The sequence below is a fragment of the Brassica napus genome, chromosome C3 (genome assembly GCF_020379485.1).
Source record: "Brassica napus cultivar Da-Ae chromosome C3, Da-Ae, whole genome shotgun sequence".
Lineage (NCBI taxonomy): Eukaryota > Viridiplantae > Streptophyta > Magnoliopsida > Brassicales > Brassicaceae > Brassica > Brassica napus.
The window spans coordinates 419,106-438,169 of record NC_063446.1 but is presented as its reverse complement, the minus strand read 5'-3'; the positions used below and the strand labels follow the sequence as shown (position 1 = coordinate 438,169).

At 38.5% G+C, this 19,064-nt stretch overlaps 4 protein-coding genes and 1 pseudogene across 4 annotated transcripts; 2 read left to right on the top strand and 3 right to left on the bottom strand.

The window, feature by feature from the left end:
• Positions 1-705: 705 nt before the first annotated feature.
• On the bottom strand, positions 706-2,420 carry LOC125584028 (probable protein phosphatase 2C 67). The gene is made up of 4 exons (XM_048751762.1): positions 2,038-2,420; positions 1,612-1,973; positions 1,289-1,525; positions 706-1,206 (listed from the first exon to the last, which is right to left on the bottom strand). The coding sequence occupies exons 1-4, from the start codon at positions 2,306-2,308 to the stop codon at positions 985-987; spliced, it is 1,092 nt and encodes a 363-aa protein (XP_048607719.1). The 5' UTR covers positions 2,309-2,420; the 3' UTR covers positions 706-984.
• A 9,449-nt stretch (positions 2,421-11,869) lies between these two features.
• LOC106448718 lies at positions 11,870-12,315 on the top strand. Its single transcript, XM_048751686.1, has 3 exons — positions 11,870-11,984; positions 12,076-12,117; positions 12,161-12,315. The coding sequence occupies exons 1-3, from the start codon at positions 11,870-11,872 to the stop codon at positions 12,313-12,315; spliced, it is 312 nt and encodes a 103-aa protein (XP_048607643.1).
• A 15-nt stretch (positions 12,316-12,330) lies between these two features.
• On the bottom strand, positions 12,331-14,608 carry LOC106448705 (serine/arginine-rich splicing factor RS2Z33). The gene is made up of 6 exons (XM_013890559.3): positions 14,407-14,608; positions 13,964-14,078; positions 13,440-13,479; positions 13,236-13,331; positions 12,837-13,147; positions 12,331-12,748 (listed from the first exon to the last, which is right to left on the bottom strand). The coding sequence occupies exons 2-6, from the start codon at positions 14,068-14,070 to the stop codon at positions 12,511-12,513; spliced, it is 792 nt and encodes a 263-aa protein (XP_013746013.2). The 5' UTR covers positions 14,071-14,078; positions 14,407-14,608; the 3' UTR covers positions 12,331-12,510.
• Positions 14,609-15,329: 721 nt separating this feature from the next.
• BNAC03G00880D lies at positions 15,330-16,040 on the top strand. The gene has a single exon (XM_013817254.3). It carries the CDS (start codon positions 15,517-15,519, stop codon positions 15,979-15,981), a length of 465 nt encoding a protein of 154 aa, XP_013672708.1. The 5' UTR covers positions 15,330-15,516; the 3' UTR covers positions 15,982-16,040.
• Positions 16,041-17,615: 1,575 nt separating this feature from the next.
• LOC106377095 lies at positions 17,616-19,064 on the bottom strand (annotated as a pseudogene).

Sequence of the window (19,064 nt, the reverse complement as noted above, 5' to 3'; positions counted from 1 at the left end):
AAGACAAAATCGTCTCACTCACCACGTGACACGTTGCTAAGGATTGAATCCTTAAGTCCGCTGCGACGGACCAATCCTTCGTCGATTTATCGCTAATAATAGTATTTAATTATAATTATGCTTAAGGATTTGTCTTATGGACCGGGTGAAATCCGCCGTTGGACATGGTCTAAGCTAGTTTGTTGATTGCTTTTGTGTTGTTGTGACTATGCGTTTTTCATGAAAGCAGCCTATTTTTTCTAGATTATCTATCAAACAAAGTAAGTGTTTGGATCATCTTATATCTTGTTACGAAAGTGAGCTAGTATACTCTGCTGCTGTGTCCTTGATTGGGAATATTGCATGCAAAATGGACCCCATTACCATGTGTCCTTGTTTGATTTTATGCATGCCGCTGCTTCAGAATTCCTTTGTCATGTAAGGACATCATTAGAACTATAGAGGTACTCTGTTGGTTTCCATATCTCTGGTCTCTATGGCAGTTGAAGGGAAGAGAGCCTCAGGCGCTGAATCTCTCTCTGTTCGTGGGACTTGACCTTTTCTCACTTTCTGATGATAGACATATAATGTGTCTGCAATAGATGATTATAGATTAAACTTTTGTTGATACTTTTGAATCAAGCGCCAGAAAACCTTTACCAAGGGAATGTTTTTTTTTTTTTTTTTTTTGAAACACTTTTTTTTTTTGTTGAAACACTTACCAAGGGAATGTAATGTTTAGTTTTACTTCTGATATGCAGCAAGTTACTTGAAATTTTAAATTAACCAGCATTGACATTGATGATATTGCATTGCAAGTACCCTCGTGTATGATTTGCGTTACTGCATACAGGGGTACATTTAAACTTATGTTTTCTTTTTAAAAAAAAAAGAACATATCAAAAGATCTCTCAACTTCAAATATTATTCTAGCTATACTACTTGTGATTCATGCTCCTGCTTCCTACATTCCTTTTGCCTCAAGTCATTACACACAGTGTCTGATCATGATGAAGAATGCATTGAGTAGCCACCTCTTATTGACAGTGGAGAAGCCCAACCATTGGCTTGGACCATTTGGGGATCGAGATAGACCACAATAACGGTTATATCGTCATGGAAATGTCTTCTAACACCAGGATTGATCTCTTTCAGGTCTGAGTATCTCATCTCTCTTTTCTTTGCTGCCTCCTTCAATGCAGCTTTGAGTAGCCTCCTTGCTACTCCCTGGAGATTTTCAAGGTTGTAACAAATATATTCTTGCGTGCAAAAGTGTACAAGAGAGAGGTGACTTAGGCGTGGAGCTTACTTGGCGCGGGGAAGTATGTACAATATCAACAGCTTCCTGGTTGCTAAGATGCTCCCAAAGCCCATCTGAAGCAAGAATCATGAACTCGTCTTCTGGTTTAAGCTGAGTAACCGTGACTGATGGATCAGCGCTAAGGATTGGCTTGGTGATTTCTTCTGCTACTCTGTATTTGGGCAGCAACGGCTCTCTGTTGAACTCTGCTCTTTTCAGGTATGCATCGCCTATGGATTTTGTGACCTAGTTAAATGTAAACAACACATTTTATTTGTGAGTTTTTTATATCTCGATGTACACATGTTTTCATAATGAAGTAATAGCCCTACCTGGATGATCCCTTTCACACGCCACATCCGGTGCTTCATCACAAGAATGTTGGGGTCATTAGGATGCTTTGACCATAGCTCTTGCCTCGCAGACTCCACGTTGGCGTTGTGCTCTACTGATAACTGAACAGCTCTCACACCACCTCTCTCAGATCTTCCCAACACCGCCCTCGAGTCTCCTGCGTTGGCTATGTACACCAGTCCGTTGCATATCACTCCCGCCAAGCAGCATGAACCCACTGATGCCATCGGTGGGTTCTTGCGCCATTGCTTCTTCACCGCCATGAGAAAATCTTCATCCGTCTCTGCAAATGCGTTCCTCATCACCTCCTCTGAAACCTCTCCACCCTCTGTGGCAAACTCTGTTGTTGTGTGAAGTGTTAGTGTGCATGAAAGTTTCAAGAGTGATGAAGTTGGAAGCCTTACTCTTTAAATTGGGGAAGAGGTTGTCTGCAATGAATCTGGAAGCCTCTGGACCTCCATGACCGTCGTAAACTCCAACGAACGTGCCATGAACTGCCGAGTTGTTGAATGTCAATGGACCTGATTCGATCTGGCACTGATCCTCCATCACACTGTTGGCTTGGATCATTGCCGTTGAAAACTCTCCAAAGGCGTGAAGGCCAAGATCTTTGTACCATGTCAAGCCATTATTCTTTGTGGGACTGCTCTTACTTCTCCAAAAGGGTTTAACCATCGTAATATATACAGATAATTAAGACTTAGAGATTAGAAGTGATAACAAGTTGTAGAAGTGTTGGTTGTGAATTGTGAGTTTAAACTTTGAGGAAGTGACCATATATATAATATAGCCGTGGAAGCCCTTAGAGTAAATTTTGAATGTGTTGGAAACCATATGTGTGAAGAGGCCAAAAAGGATTCTCTTCTTTACTGTTCGATGTTGATTCTCTGTATTAGTAAGGTGAAGTGAAAGCTGTCTTATTCTACTTTCTGATATGTATATTTTATCCATGAGATGCTTTTGCCTCTGAAGTTATCTTTCCTTTCTTATAGGTTAAAATCTTTTAAACTTAGGAAGCAAGAATGTTGACAGCCTAAATAGTTATTTCATTATAACTCTAGATGATTTCGAGTCTCAATAACCAGTGGTGCTAAACCCTTCACAGTGCCCACCCTGAAGGGAGGCAAGCACAACAAGCACCTCCTTCCAGCCCACCAAAAAAACATATATAAATCAGTCTTTTTTTTTTTTGAAATTTTTACCATTATACGTATTATTTTATTAAAAATTTATCGAAAATCTATAAAAATGGCCATTTTTTTTATATTTTGCTTGTGGTCTCTGCCATGTCAGTACCGGCCCTTCATATTATATTACAGTGGGCGACTAAATGAAATATATAGATTATGATCGGGGTTTATATGAAGAAAGTATGTGATTATGAGTTATGAAGATTAATATCATGGATAAGTCTGTTTTCACAATGGTGGTGGTGGTGTGTCACAGTGTCTCTTTATTTTCCCAAGTTTTGTAAATATGTTTTCTGGTTTTGCTTTTGCAGAAAGAAAATGGATAGAAAAGGAAAGGTCATAGGATGCATCATGCATGTGTGAGGGAGAAGAGGACGTGGCCTTTAGGAGCAGTGAACTTGGAACCATTTAAGAAGATTTTTGGAGAGCTGAGAAAGACTGAAGAGAGGGGAGAGATGACTTTTTGTGGGGCGACTGAGGAACACTCTTAGCTGTCTAAACACCTACATCTTTTGCCATTTTCTCTTCTTTTTTACTTTAAATATTTTGCTACTGAGATGTAGATAGAGATTCATTTCATGGATTATGGGGTTATAATGATTTTCCCAAAAAGGATGGATTTTTTTTGGTCTTCTTCCTAACTTCCAATTTGCATTGGCCCTTCTTCTTCTTCTTCCATGACCTCCATTGACCTTTCATAAGGACTGACGTGTGTTTTTTTTTTTGTAACACAACTTAATTTCATTACTCTTCAAACTGCTTGATTACAACGATTAGAGGGAATTAACCTTCCTCTTTGATTGAAAACATAAACTACAACAATGTAAACTAAACAAGATAATTCTTCAAATGAAGATGACAGCGGATTCGAGACGAAGCTTGAATGCGTCGGGGTAGTCTTCACGACAAAGTCGGACAGCATAGAAATAGTCACATATAGTGACTTTGAAGACCAGCTCTCATAGACGAGGAAGCTGAAACCAGAACTCAACAACGAGTTCGGGAATTCCTCTCCTTTCATAGAAAGGAGGTATGGTGATGACAGAGACCAACCCGGTGAACCCACCGGTAAACTATTCTTCGTAAAAGAGAAATATGGCATTAAGCTCAAGATAAAGGCCCCGGTGAACCCACCGGAAATCCTTTGCATCTTTGCCACACTTAACAAATCATCAAACACGAGTTTAAGATTTGGTGGGCCAGCAAGATGAATAACAGATTCACAGATCTTACAGGGCCAGGCCCAGAAGATTAACATTCTCGGCTTTGAACTGAACGCCTGCTTGATCGGGAGACTTGAAAGCTTAGGGTTCTTGCCGGAGTTGAAGGGGCAGTCGCCGGTTATGAAGCACGGTGTGTCAGATGATGGTAAGTTATTCTCCCTGGAGTTGACAAGACTCACAACACCATCTATCGAAGATGGAGCAGAACTGTCGTCAGCACGTCGGACCTCGCCGTATCCATAGTAGAGTCTTTCAAAACGGGACCTTGTCGAGATGGAGGTGGTGGTTGTGAATCGAGGTGAGCTTGTCCATATCAACCAAAATGCTTCCAGATCTGAACGGCGGGTCAAGCGTGGAGCCCCACAGACAGCAGACGTTCGGTCACCGGAAACTAAAGGCGGAAGGAGGACTTGCGGTGGAAGGGAGGAAGAGATCTGTCGAAAATCTTCGGTTGAGAGTCTCTGAGTTACGTTGATGGAAACAAGGCTCGCAGATCTGCACGAGACAAGCGAGGAGCCAAGGTAGAGGCTGCAGCGAGGGGAGGAAACGCTTGGACGAGATGTAGACCGGGAACCCCCGGAGAAACAAACAATTCCGGTGGTATCCAAACCACCAGAGAATGCCATACGAGTAATCTCAAAGGAGGGAGGAGCCAAGCACGAAAAAGACAACACAAAAACTCCAAAAGAACTTATGTAGACAGAGACCAGAGTGAAGAGAAGCATGGGAGGAAGGAAACAGAGGCGACGCCGGCGAGAAGATGCGCCGCCGGCGCCGTGAAACGGTGACCAAAGAGGTTTCTCGAGAATTGTGCCTGAGAGGTTTATTAGGGCGAACTTGATTTCCTTTTTAAATATTTTATCCAAATATTGTCTTGTTACGGACTGACGTGTGTTAATCAATATATTATAGTGATGGTAGGTACACTTGTTGTTATCATGTATATTTTTTGTTGTGCTTCGAAATGAAGGAATTTAACAAGTTGGTACACAACATTCACTTAAACTTGTTTATATTTTTCTTAATGACAATGAGTTTTTCTTTTATGTTCTATCATTTTTTCGGATATGAACCAAAACATGTACATAATTAATCAATTAAGCCAGGTTTGAATTCATGACTTTTATATTACATCCTCCTGATTCCCATTCGATCATACACAATATTTTTTAATTCTTTGGCCTAGCTCGTATCACTTGGTGTCGACTAGATCGCGTGACTTGACGCATTATTTGGTAAAAATAATTGATGATCTATATGTAGATCTAAAGTAAAATCGAAGAGTAAGAAAACATGTAGATTAGTCTAATATAAATAGAAAATGGTCCAGGTACATTTTCTCTTTAGCATATCAAATAACTTTCATACATCTGGACCGATTAAATATTAAACATGTGGCCTTGGAAGGTATTGAAGAGTACTTGAAGGCATCATTACAGTACATTGTATTTATCATTTGCTCATCCTTAGCTTAATTCCTATCTCATTACAAAATTAAGTAAACTCAGGCTCGTTCTGATTTAAACAAGATAAGAAATCAATTATAAACCATAAAATAAAACAAGTTCCTAGCTATCTATCTTATTAAACTAAAAGTATTTTAAGCTTTTGTTTGGCAACATAGATAACAGTTAAAAAAAATAGTGATGTTTGGAAACATGGATAGCAGTAAGTTAGGAAAAAGAGTAATAAGCTTATGCTATTAGGAAGGCGAGATAGCGCAGGTGATCGTGAGCTATTTTCAGGCCCTGTTTACTAGTATTTCCGGAAACCGCAAAGAGATAGTGGAACTAGCACTTCACCCGATCATCACTGACGAAGATAATGTGAAGCTGACCATGATCCCGAACTCAATAGAGATAAAAAATGCAGTGTTCTCTATCCATGCGGACAAGGCACCAGGACCAGACGGCTTCTCGGCTGGGTTCTTTCATACACATTGGGAGTTCATTGGCGGAGATATTGTGAAGGAAATTCAGGGCTTCTTTGAAACCGGAAAGCTGCCACCACGAATAAATGAAACTTTTATTCGGTTAATACCTAAGATCTTGAGCCCAAAAGCTGTTGCGGATTATAGACCAATTGCCCTATGCAACGTCTATTATAAGATCATCTCGAAGATCCTTACGAAGCGACTACAACCTCTTTTACCGTCGCTGATATCGGAGAACCAATCTGCTTTCGTCCCCGGAAGAGCGATCTCCGACAATGTTCTGATTACACACGAGGTGCTCCATTTCCTCCAAACTTCCAAGGCAGAAAAGCGATGCTCAATGGCGGTTAAAACCGACATGAGTAAAGCCTATGACAGGCTTGAATGGGAGTTCATCCGACTTGTCCTCCAGAGACTGGGATTCCACTCTCGATGGATAGACTGGATTATGGAGTGCGTGTCTACTGTTACCTACTCTTTTCTCATTAACGGTTCACCTAGAGGAAGAGTGAAACCGAGCCGAGGCATCCGTCAAGGAGACCCTCTCTCTCCCTACATATTCATCCTATGTAGTGAAGTACTCTCGGGTTTATGTAACAGAGCACAAGAAGCAGGCCACCTAGCCGGCATTCAAGTGGCCCGAGGAAGCCCCCGTGTAAATCATTTGCTATTCGCGGACGATACAATGTTCTTCACTAGAGCAAACAAAGATAGTGCAGCTTCACTAGTGGAGATCTTGCGCCAGTATGAAACAGCCTCAGGACAATCCATCAACGCAACAAAGTCGTATATCACCTTCTCCCGCAAAGCCCCGAGATTTGTTTAAAAACCTGCATAAAGGAAATTCTGCACATCCTTAGAGAAGGAGGTATTGGCAAATATCTCGGCCTACCGGAGCATTTCGGACGACGGAAAAAAGATTTGTTTGCCTCCATCGTTGACAGGATAAAGGTTAAGGCAAGCGGTTGGTCTAACAAATACCTCTCCACGGCTGGGAAAATGGTAATGCTTAAGAGTGTACTCTCACCTATTCCCTCTCATGCGATGTCGTGTTTCAAACTGCCCCGCTCCCTGTGCAAAAGGATCCAGTCCGCAGTCACACGGTTCAGGTGGGATGATAGAAATGGGAACTGGAAAATGGCATGGGTTTCATGGGATAAAATGACAAAATCAAAAGCGGATGGAGGCTTGGGGTTTCGAGATTTTGAAAGCTTCAATGATGCCTATCTCGCCAAGCTCAGCTGGCGTCTACTCCATAACCCAGCAGGGCTGCTCAGTCGAGTGCTCAAAGGCAAGTACTATAACGAGAACCACTTCCTTCAGGCGGGGCATAAGTCGGTTGAGTCACATGGCTGGAAAGGTATGCTGATTGGGAGAGATTTAATTGCACAAAATGTAGGTTGGGCTGTGGGCAATGGAGAAAGCATCAATATATGGACAGACCCGTGGCTCAGTCTATCATCGCAGAGATGCTCAATGGGACCAGCACCATAACATCTCATGAACCTAACCGTGAAGGACCTCCTCCTGCCAAACGGGTCCGACTGGAACAGAGCATTAATCAAACAGATACTGCCTCATGAGGAAGGGACAATTCTCAACATAAAACCGAGCAAATCGGGAGCCCCTGATAAGATGGTTTGGTTAGGTACGAGCTCAGGAGTTTACACGACCAAGTCTGGATATCTAAAGGCGATGGAAGCCGGTAATGTCCAAACACAGACACCCACAGCTACTGGAATAGACTGGAATAACAATGTGTGGAAGCTGCACGTTCCCCCAAAAATCAAGCTCTTCCTTTGGAAGATTTTCCAAGGAGCTCTACCCGTCGGAGACAGATTGGCGTCAAGAAACATCCTGGTGGACACAGTCTGTAAAAGCTGCAGTAATGTGGAATCTATCAATCATCTTTTTCTTCATTGCGATGTCGCATACAAGGTGTGGAAGTTAGCTCCTTTCTCAACTTGCATTGATTCTAGAGGATTGATAGATTTAACTACTGCATGGAAAGGTCTCTACAAACTGGTGTGTCTCCCACCTTCTGGTATAGCCTTAGGGCCCCTAGCACCATGGATCCTATGGTCTCTATGGCTAGCGAGGAATAACAGAATATTTAACAACAAGGAATCTACTCCGGAGGAAATAATCACAAAAGCGGTGACAGCGGCACAAGAATGGCTACGTGAGCAGACACCAGAACCTTCAGACGTCCCAAAGAAGGTGAGAGCAATGACAGCTCCAGGAATAAATTATACCATTATGCAGTCTGACGCAGCATGGAGGTCTGATTCCCAACGAGCAGGACTTGGATGGACTGTTATTGAGAACGAGCTTAACTCTGACTACATGGCCCACTGCCTTTATGTTCCTTCACCCTTAGTGGCGGAAGCACTAGCACTCCGAGAAGCAATGGCGCACTGCAGAGCACAGGGAATCCTACAGCTTCACTGCCAAATGGACTCGCAGCAGCTTGTTAAAGTGCTGATTTCAAAATCCCCAAACCCGGAGATCTATGGAGTTGTCTCAGACATCCTGCTCCTCGCTTCATCCTTTCTATCTATTTCCTATGAATGGTTCCCTAGATCAAAAAACAAAGTTGCTGATGCCTTGGCAAAATAGGCTTTGTATAATGTATGTCTTGTATCCCCTAATTTGGACAATGGGGTTTGATCTCCTTTTAATGAAAGTTTGTGTTTAAAAAAAAAAAAAAAAAAAAAAAAGAGCTTATGCTATTAAAAAAATTGAAAGTTCATTACATTATATTAAAAAATAATTGGCTTATGTTACTTGATATACATATTCAAATCAAAATAATAATTTAAAATTGATTTATGTCAAAAATTCATTCAAAAATATACATAAATTCAAAATTTGATTTTTACTAACATATTTTCCAATAACCATTATAAAAATGTTTTCTATATATATAAGAAAAATACAATACAAAGTCCAATTTAAAACACCAACTTAAATTATGGTTTTTATATTTCACATTGAAATTTAAAAATATAATATATGTGATTATTTATATGATTGTACGTATAAAATATAATTAATTATATGATAACACATATTTTTGTAACCTATGATGACACATATATGATATATAATAGTGATTAGGGGTAGGAGTTCGGGTTCATTTTTGGGTCTGTTTGGGATTTCGTGTTCGGTTCAGATCTTTGAGGATTCGGTTCGGATTTGGATAACAAATTTAAATTATTTTAAAAAATCTAAAATTTATTATATGCTTTAATTTTTATAAAAATCTATAAACAATAGAATATATTACATATAAATTTGAATAACATATGTCAGAGTACCTAACTTAACATATAAATTGGTTTGGTTTAAATATTTGGATAGAGAATTAATAATTATTTAAGTATTTTTGAAGTTTTGAGTATATTTTAACTATTTTAGATATTTACGTTTGATTATTTGTATATATTTGCAAGTATTTAAACGAACTTAAAAGTATTATATATATTCTGGATGTTTTTATATATATTAAATCTAAAAATAATTAATATATATAAGTATATAAATCTATTTTGGATACCCAAAATACTTCGGTTCGGATCGGATTAGGTTTCAGTTCTTCAAATACCAAAATTTTGAATAATTCGGATATTTAATCAATTTCGGTTAAGATTTGGTACTACTTATTCGGATTGAGATCAGTTCGGTTTGGTTCTTCGAATTCGAATTTTGTTTCTAGCCCTAAATAGTGACATAAAAACAAATAGCATCATATTGTTTTAAAAATACATCCGCACGGGCGCGCGAGTCTAGTATATATTAAAAAAAGAGTTGTGGTGACAACTGGGCCATTGATGCTGCACTGTGTGTTTTGTCTTTTGGTTGAGGGAGCATGCATGCATGATGCATGTCAGTCTATCTCTTATAGCTTCTTACTTCGCTTTGTTTTTCTTTTCTTTTCTTGGGGTTTATATTGAGCTTAGCATTAGTTTTATTCAACATTGATTAACTTATCCCCTTTTGTTACTTTGAATTTACTGTAATTCGAAATGAACTATCCAATAAATGAAACCACAACTCAGAAACCTCTCAAAGAAACTGATTTAGACTCAATATTAGTATAAATCAAATGAGACTAGAGATATCTCTTCTTCGCATATGTCCTTACACATTCACTGTATGGATAGACGCGGTAGGAAATCTACTAGAAGCCAATGCCGATCCCGATTGGGAAGCTACTCTTCGTCGCTTGGTGGAACACAAGTATGATCGACTCGCCTATATACTCTTGAGATTGGTGTTCCAAACGTCCATTTACTACTTATGGAAGGAAAGGAATGATAGAAGACATACGGGGAAGATCAAGCAGGTAGCTCAGATGAATTCTCTTATAGACAAAACGGTTCGGAACAGGATCTCGTCTACCCGTTACTTTGAGAAAGCAAAGCTTCGGAGACTGCTCCAACGATGGTTTACGAGGCACTAGCTTGGTTCTTGATCTCACTAGTAGCACATGATTATTCTTATGATTCTTTTGTACATAAAACCTTTTTCCTCGTAATATAAATTTAACATTTCACCAAAAAAAAAAATATTAGTATAGTGATAAATGAAATATCCAAAAAACACAGTTCAAATATATATATCCAAAAACCTAGTTTCAAGGAACAAGGTTTTATTACTTATTACATTAATTGTAGTAAGTTTCTTTTTTAACTTACACAGAATAATGTGTACTATTTTACATGTAGAAATCGATATTATTCATGTAAATAAATTCCGTATCACTATTATTTTTGTTCAAAATATAAAGACCTAATATCAGTGCCTATGAATAACGTAGTAGATTTAGCTACATAGCTCGTCTGGTTGATAAAAGACCTACGTAAATTTCTTAGATAATCCATGGCTCGCATTGTTTCTACAAAACATATATTGCATGCATCAATTCAAATTAAACATGATCGTTTGTCTACCAACTAAGTATTATTCGATTTTCTAGTTAAAAGACCAAATAGTAAGAAAATTCGACACAGTCTGCCATATTTTGCAAATATTTCTGAAGGTATTCATTTAATTTGGAGAATAGTTTAAACGCGTTTTTAAGTGCATCTCATCTTTCGAGAAACCTATCTTACCATATAGTATTCAGCTAACTGAACCTACCTGTAGAAGAAAGAATCTTAAACACTAATTATATGTGATTGCATCGTACCACAAGTTTGAGCAATCAGTAATAGGAAAATGAATAAAAGTGGAGACGTGGGCACGTAGAGAACGAATGAGTAAATAGAATGCATGGCATGCAGGAAACATGAGACAGACATTGTGAAGGTCCCATATTGTCTGGTCGAACCAAACCTTGACATTTTATCACAACACTATCTATCTAGTAAATAGTGTTCTTCGTATTGTCGTAGTACTTTACTATATTTTTCCTATTACAATCAAACTAAAATTTTATAATATTGGATTTTCATTTTGTTATCTAGCTCATTTATTTGCAACTGTATCTAGACGTACTATTATCACTTTGACTTTGTACTTTTATAAGATTAGATTTATCATCTCATCTAGCAACTACTACCCATCATCATCGTTTTCTGCACTTTTATATAATAATCATTTTGTACATTTAGTTATTGCAATAGAATCTTTATCGCTCAGCCCTAAAATTATATGAAGAATTCTTGATTTTTAAAGAAGGAATAGATGCACATGAGACATATGACAATGATAACTCTAGTCAATTGCTTGATCAAATTAATAAAGTTTATTGACGGCCACATATTTATACCCAGTGGAAGATATTTTTATTATTTTACACAGCCTATGACTGAGATCAGTGGCGAAAAGTGTAAGCGATGCGGAATCTATGAGCAAGACAGTCTGATATTAGACAAAGAGTTTGATGAATGGGAAGCTTTGTCCTTCAGGCTTCTCTGCTAGCCAAATCTATATGCACTTTAAGGATAAAGAGATCAATGCTACTTTTGTCTGCCACGGTTGTGCCAAGCTGGACTCCGGTGAGTAGAGAACTTACTTTCTGCACTTAAATGAAATAAAGAAGTAAACATATATGAATTGAAATGCAATAATGTGTGTGTGTGTGTGCAGTATCTTCTGGAGCAATGACGGGTTCAAGTTCAAAAGAGGAAGGTGATAATGGGACAAGAGTTGTGATAGGGATATATAGTGGCAGGGGTCATGTGTGCAACTATTGTTGTGGTTGGAGGAGTTTTCATGTTTAGGCACTCCAAGAGGATGAAGCTGCAGAGAGATCAAGCCAAGTTCATGAAGCTTTTCGAAGAAAATGATGAGCCTGACGATGAACTCGGACTTGACCCTGTCATATGACATGGCCTTAGCCGGTTTGGTTTTTCCATGATTTTTTTTAACTCAATTTGTGAAGATGTAATAATACAAGAAGTTTTCAAAAACAGAGGAAGTCATAGAATGTGAAGTCTCAAAACACAAAACAACAATAAATCCATAATAAGTCTTATAGAAATGCAAGTTTTGAAGAGTTTCTTCACTCTTAGAGAGTTTGTCTCAGGGACTGGGTTCGTCTCTAGGAGTGTGGTCTTGTCCATTGGTTCCATTGCCGTTCTCTTGATCTTTAGGGCTTTGACCGTTCTTCTCAGGCATTGGGCTCTTTTCATTAGGACTTAGGCTATGGTTTCTATCCTTGAGTGGAGGTGAGTTAACAACCGTTGGCTCAGGGCTCCTGCTCCTCGCAGCTGGTTCAGGAGTCCGAGCCTTTTCAGTCCTAACCGGGGATCTTGAGCGACTAGGAACCAGATTGAGACAAAGAAGAAACACTAGTGAATCAAGAGAGCTAATAGTGAAGTTAAATGTGATGAGAGACAAAAATTAACCTGTAGCTTGGGCTTCTGCTTCTGCTGCGGTTTCTTCTACTACGACGAGGAGGAGATGGAGACCTAACTGGTGATCTGGAGTAACTTTGGTCCCGCTTGAGCTTCTTGGGACTGTTCTTGCAGTTCCTCTCAATGTGACCTCTATCGCCACATCGATAACATTTGTTCTTCCAGTCACCAGCAGTGCAATCTCTAGCCCAGTGTCCATCAAGACCACAGTTGAAGCAGCGTCCGCTTCCTGGAGGAGGAGGTCCTCCTCTGCTTGAAGATATCTCACGAGAACCATAACCAGAACCAGAACCACGCGGTGTCTGTATATATATATGACAAGACAAACTTTTTAAGAACGTGTTTTGTAATCGACAATAAGCAAATCATATGAATTAAAGTATATTTTACCCCTTTGGCAAATTCAACAACGATGCGGCTTCCATCAACGTCCCTTCCGTCTAAGCGGTACCTTGCATCATCAGCATCTCGGGGATCGCTAAAATCCTGGTTATCAAAAGGTAAGAGAGAGAAACAGAGAAAAGACCAAACAAAGGATACAATCATGGTCGTTATCATATACATTTGTAATTAGCCTTTGAAGGAACTACTTACGACAAAGGCAAAGTCACGCTTCATATCAACATCTCGTATTCTGCGGAAATTTGTTTTGGCATAAACAGTAAGGCCATCATCATCATCATCATCATCAACAACATCATTACTTTTCTACGTACAGCTACTTCAGCACCATCACAGTCGGAACAAAACACCAGATTTTTGTAGCCAGTTTTCACCAAATCAACACACAAACAAAAACAGCGAACCGCCAAAAAGCCCCCCATTAAACAGCATCAAAGAATATCCACCAAGGAGACAGACCCTCTCTCTCTCTCTCACCATAAAGACCTCCAAAGTCAGGCAAATAGCCAAGAAAACCTTCAACGACATTATTCATATTAATATTATTCTACGCCTATTGTATGATCTTGAAGATGTCAATTCAATTTCAGAAAGTTAATGCGTTGTCTCAACAGTCAACACTCTCAGTAGCTTCTCAGATTAAGATAGCGTTGAGACTTGAGATGAATCATAAACAAATATAAAAAGCAAAATGTTTAAAAGCTGATAGATTTTACCTTCCATATTTGCTAAAGAGACGTTCCACATCACGAGTCCGCGTTCGAGAAGACAAGTGGCCAACGTAGAGTCGCGTGCTTCCGTGACGATCTTCATAACGAGGCATCTTTTAATCTATTACATACAAACAAAAACAAAAACAAAGACAAAAAACAATCAATCGTTTAGTTGATCATGAGACAAAGTTCATGTATGATTGAATCATAGTGACAAGACGTCCAATTTAATGACTACAAACTTCGAAATCGATAGCAGTTTGATATCTGAAAGTCTGAATTGTTCAACTTTGTGAATCTGACATCAAAACTTATAACCTTTTTACCCAAATCGAAATTAACAATGAGCAATTCACCGTGACGAGAGACAAGCAACCATCACAAACAGACAAAGAAACATCAGATCGAAGAGAAGGAATCTCGAACACAAGATAGAATGCATTTACCTTCAGATCCGAGAGAGAGGTCGCCCGCGGTTTTGACTTTAGCCTTTCTTTTTATCAATCAAAACTGAGAGAGCTAATCCGCATCTTCCTTCTCTCTGGACATTAAAGAGGAGGAAACAATCTGACGGTCAAGTTTCGCTTATGCAAAATCAACGGTGCAGATTCAAGGTTACGTATTTATATATTTTTCCTTTTTCGGACAAAGATAAAAGCATTACGTCATACGTGTCTTATTATATTTTATTCAGAAAAATAAGGGAAAATGAATACTTTTCTTAAGTTGATTTCAAATGGCCCATTAAATAGTCCTGAAAGGCCCAATGAGACCAGTTATAAACTACGTATGTAAAGTCTAAAAAAAGTTTGATTTTATATCATCAAAGCTCGACGAATCATTCATAATATGTGTATCACTTTGTATGATTTCAAATCAAAATGTTTAAAACAACTAAGAAAAAACATACTCGTAAAAGATGAAATTATGTACACAATTAAATATTTAAAATATTGTGTAATCGTTGTAGTCATTGTTTTACTCTTACCATTTCACTTGTGCCAATAGCTTGATCATTTTTAGCAGGTAAATACAGCCATTGTACATTTCAATCACACCAAATCATAACAACCCACCTAATTACTCTTTTATTATAAAACAAACAAAAAGACATTCATTGCCACCCCCACTACAAAGGGTTCACAAAATATTTTTTTATTATTATTTTTTTTCTGTTTGATTTTTGTTTTTTTTTTTAAAAAAAAAAAATTTATTAATCGGACCAATCGCGGGCCGCCATATGTCGTGAGGCCCGCGCTACAGTGATGATCCGGGTTCAGTGCAGTGAACTCCCAAGAGGCAGGTTCATTGCTTTTGTTTATTTTAATTTTTTTTTTGTCAGATGTATTCTTTTTCACATCTCTTCTATCAAAGTTAAATAATATCCCCTCCCTAATCATTCTCTTTCAACATTTTCTTTATATTGAAGCTTCACTTATTCCTCCACGTTTCTCTCTTGAAGAAGAAAAACACTCTTGTGTATTACACATACACTGATACACAATACAGAATCACCGGAAGAAGGAAAAAAAAAGCAATATCATCACTAGAGGCACATGAACTCAGTATGTATCTCTAGCTGCATCGACGATGCACGTGACACTCGTGTGCCGGTTCGCACCACGTACGTGAACCTCTATAAGTGGCCTGAGTCGGACGCTGAGTTCGTCCGCTCCGTCCGACGTGGAGGCGGCGTGCCTGCGGCTCGTGTGGTGGATAGCATATCTTGCCGGCAGATGTATCTCCGGAGCTACACGTTCTCTCGGGAAGACGACGACGATACTAGCTTGCCGCCAGCGACGCGGACGTCTTGTCTAGAGAGGGTTAAGCAAAAGGTGTCTTTCAGAAGAGGGAGTAAGGAAGGAAGTGACATCATCGCTGAGAAGGCAAAACCGCGTCGCCATCGTGAGAAGAGGAGAGTTAGAAAGAAGAAGAGAGAACAAGCTTGTTCTGTTATGTTCAGGTTTTTTCGAAGGTTGATGTCTTGTGCTGCGACCGTAGATGTTGTTGATCCAAACTAGTTAAGTTCATTATACATTTTGTATTAAACTCTTAATTAATATTAATTGAGCTTTAAATCGTTTGGTTTTACCTTCTTCTTCTTTTCTGTTCTTTTGATTTTGTATAAAAGATTTTGTAGAATATATAGTTGATCTTTTATACATGAGTAGTTAATTTGTTTTTGAAATACTTCAGAATTTTTAAAAGGACAAAAAAATCATTGACCTAATTTAAAGGTTACATTCTTATGTTTTGGAAACAAAGAAAGTTATGTTTACAATGTTTTTCATTAAGAATGTCATACAAAATAGGTTAGAATTGCAATATATACAGGTTATTTATCAAAAACATTTTGAAGCTTTTCTACCAACAAAAAAAAACTGTGATATTGAAAAACTATTAGGCTGGGAATGCTAGCATCGAATGCTCATGGATTTACTAAAGGTGTAGTATAAAGTTGTTCAACACTAGTAAAAGAAGAACCGTACGTGGCCAAAAAACAGATCCTATTTCTAAGTTTTGAAAATAAATTGCTAGATAAATCATATAGATGATCGCGTATGAGTTTTAAGACTGAACGACTATAAAATTAACATGCTGGTTTCTTTTCTTCTGTAAAGTTAATATTTTAATTCATTCAGTCACCAACATTTTTTAAAATGTCATCTCTGAAGAAGAGGTAAAGTATTCATTCAATAAAGTATGTCCCACTTAATTAGTTGGCATCGTCGTGTTTAGAATTGGAGGAGTCAATAAGGCCAGTCTTTTTACAAACCGCATTACAAGATCTAGCCTACAAAATCTACAAATTATTTATAATGATATATAAATATATTGCATGTTGATCACACTTCGACGTAGGTGGTTAGTGGAATAATATTAAGACTTCATAATCAAGGACTTACCAAAATTCATGCCACGCCTGCTATGATTATTGGGGGCTTAGTGATCAACCACGCATAATCACAACCACATAAAATAGAATATCATTCACTTTTTGTGTTATACGTGGAGGATTTCCAAACCTAAATTTACTTCCTAAAACTAGGAAACTAACATGTAAGATATTCTTCCTGAGTTTCTTATAGCAACATTTATATATAGATTAATTTCATAAACGTGGACAAGTAAGTCGCTTCATTTGTACAATAATTTCAGAAAGTTTCAAACTCCCAAATAATAATTTCTGGATAAAATGTCGGATGAAGAGATGATATCAAAACAATTTTGGATATAAAACTACAAATAAGAAAAAATAAACAAACTTGCCGTACATCAAACATGGCATGCTTTACTTCGGATGCTTGAGCTTCAAGGCTCATCGACAACATATGTCGTCTGACTATATATTATTCAAATATTTTCTTCTTTACAGATTTACAATTTGCTTGCAAGATTAACCCGAAGTTCTTAGAATGAAGTTCTTAACGGAAGTTAAAAAACTGTTTCTTAACTTTCACGCGAATTCCACTCCAAGAACCCTGGGTTAATCATGGTCTTATAATCGTTGCATAAGTTTCCACGTACTCTAAAGGCCATAGATCACGTTAGAAGAGTTCGCTAGGTTATACAAAATGAGAACAAATCCCGAATTGTGATTGTTTTTAGTCATTTCTTTTAGATTTTTTGGTGTTCATCAGATACCTGTCGACCATAAAAGAAAGTACATTGTTGTCCTCATATTAACAAGCAAGCCTTAAGGTACTGTATAAGAGAACACATCTTAATTCATAATTATTACACATGGTGTATTAAGAAAACAGCTAAGTTTCAAATTGCTTCAGATCTCAAACTCGATCTTCCTCTAGGGCAAGGATCGGTAGCAATTCTTCATCTTCATCTTCAACATCAAAATACACATTCATTTCCATTGGCATGAACATATAATAACATATCAATGCATAAAACGCAAGACTTGCAATCTCCCCAGCTACATTGCTCTCCCACTGATACTTATAATCAGCAGTCTCATTCAACATAAACACACCAATTGCAACCCTCGTGAAAAGCAGATACACAAAAACCAAACTGTAGAATTTCCCAAAAAATGGTGAGGTGCCTAAGTTCTTGACCGTTTTTCTCGATGTCTTTCTTAAAGAATACACATCCAACAAACTATTACCAATCTCATGGCGACCCAGCAAGATACCTCAGCAAACAAGAAGATTTCGGTCCAAAGTGACCAGTTTTGGACATATGGTCCAGTCTCTCCAATCACAACCGAAGCAATGGTGGATATAACTTCAAACGGGATCACCAACATCAACAACTTTTTCTCCTTTTCTTGTAGCTTCGGTTTCAAGATCGACCATCCTGTTCCGACTAGAACAATCACCATGAAGAGCAAAACGTTTCCGAGGAACTGGAAAACGTAGAAAGGAATGTTCCAGCCGTGAGGTATGCCTGTGGTTTTCACGTACTGTTTAACCTCAGCGGCACAAATAAGACTTAGGCCTTTCGTTAGAAGCAGAGCCGCTATCAAAATGTGGATCCTTTGCTTCTTGTTGTAGCATAAATACACCCAGAGACCAAGGAATGTCAAGTAGCAGAGGGAGAAGACCAAAAACAAACCGGGTAGTTGGGTTGACCCGGCTGGTAAGTAATATTTTAACCCGTTTGGGTCTAGATTGTACATCTCGGTTTGGAACTTCATGGAAACCTTAGCTCCTGGTCCGCAGTTCGCAAAGAAGAGAGAGTACAATCCCGGGGACGTTACTTGATATGATTGATCGAAATGGTGGACGTAGTGTGAGTCGAGGACGCAGAAGCTAGAGTTTTGCTGGAGCTCTATGTCTACTTGGAGAACCGATTCTTGTTCTACAAGGTAGAACCCTGTCCTTGACGAGTCCTGACTCGAAGAAGACGATACGGAGATGGTTACATGACCGGTCTGAGTAAACCCGAATGTCTGCAAGAGAATCAGTGGCCGAAAATCATCGGAGATGGTGATGGACTTGATCTCCGCAACCGCGAGAGTAGCGAGGAGTAGCGAGATGACAGCGGCGAAAAAGGGTGATCTCGTCATTTCTCGCTACTAGTTGCCTTGTTCTTTGTTTATTTTTTTGTCGGCAAAGTTGTCTGGATATCAAGTAATGAATAATGG

Bases quoted from the DNA above. Each gene is read 5' to 3' on its own strand.
- LOC106448718 (XM_048751686.1), top strand. From the start codon at position 11,870: ATGAATGGGAAGCTTTGTCCTTCAGGCTTCTCTGCTAGCCAAATCTAT. The intron at 11,985-12,075 runs GTGAGTAGAGAA...GTGTGTGTGCAG, and splicing joins TTGTGCCAAGCTGGACTCCG to TATCTTCTGGAGCAATGACG. The intron at 12,118-12,160 runs GTGATAATGGGA...ATATAGTGGCAG, and splicing joins TTCAAGTTCAAAAGAGGAAG to GGGTCATGTGTGCAACTATT.
- LOC106448705 (XM_013890559.3), bottom strand. From the start codon at position 14,070: ATGCCTCGTTATGAAGATCGTCACGGAAGCACGCGACTCTACGTTGGC. The intron at 13,480-13,963 runs GTAAAATCTATC...AAATTTCCGCAG, and splicing joins CTCTTTAGCAAATATGGAAG to AATACGAGATGTTGATATGA. The intron at 12,749-12,836 runs GTTAATTTTTGT...TCTGGTTCCTAG, and splicing joins AGCAGAAGCCCAAGCTACAG to TCGCTCAAGATCCCCGGTTA.
- BNAC03G00880D (XM_013817254.3), top strand. From the start codon at position 15,517: ATGAACTCAGTATGTATCTCTAGCTGCATCGACGATGCACGTGACACT.
- LOC125584028 (XM_048751762.1), bottom strand. From the start codon at position 2,308: ATGGTTAAACCCTTTTGGAGAAGTAAGAGCAGTCCCACAAAGAATAAT. The intron at 1,974-2,037 runs GTAAGGCTTCCA...ACACAACAACAG, and splicing joins CCTCTTCCCCAATTTAAAGA to AGTTTGCCACAGAGGGTGGA. The intron at 1,526-1,611 runs GTAGGGCTATTA...ACATTTAACTAG, and splicing joins GTGTGAAAGGGATCATCCAG to GTCACAAAATCCATAGGCGA.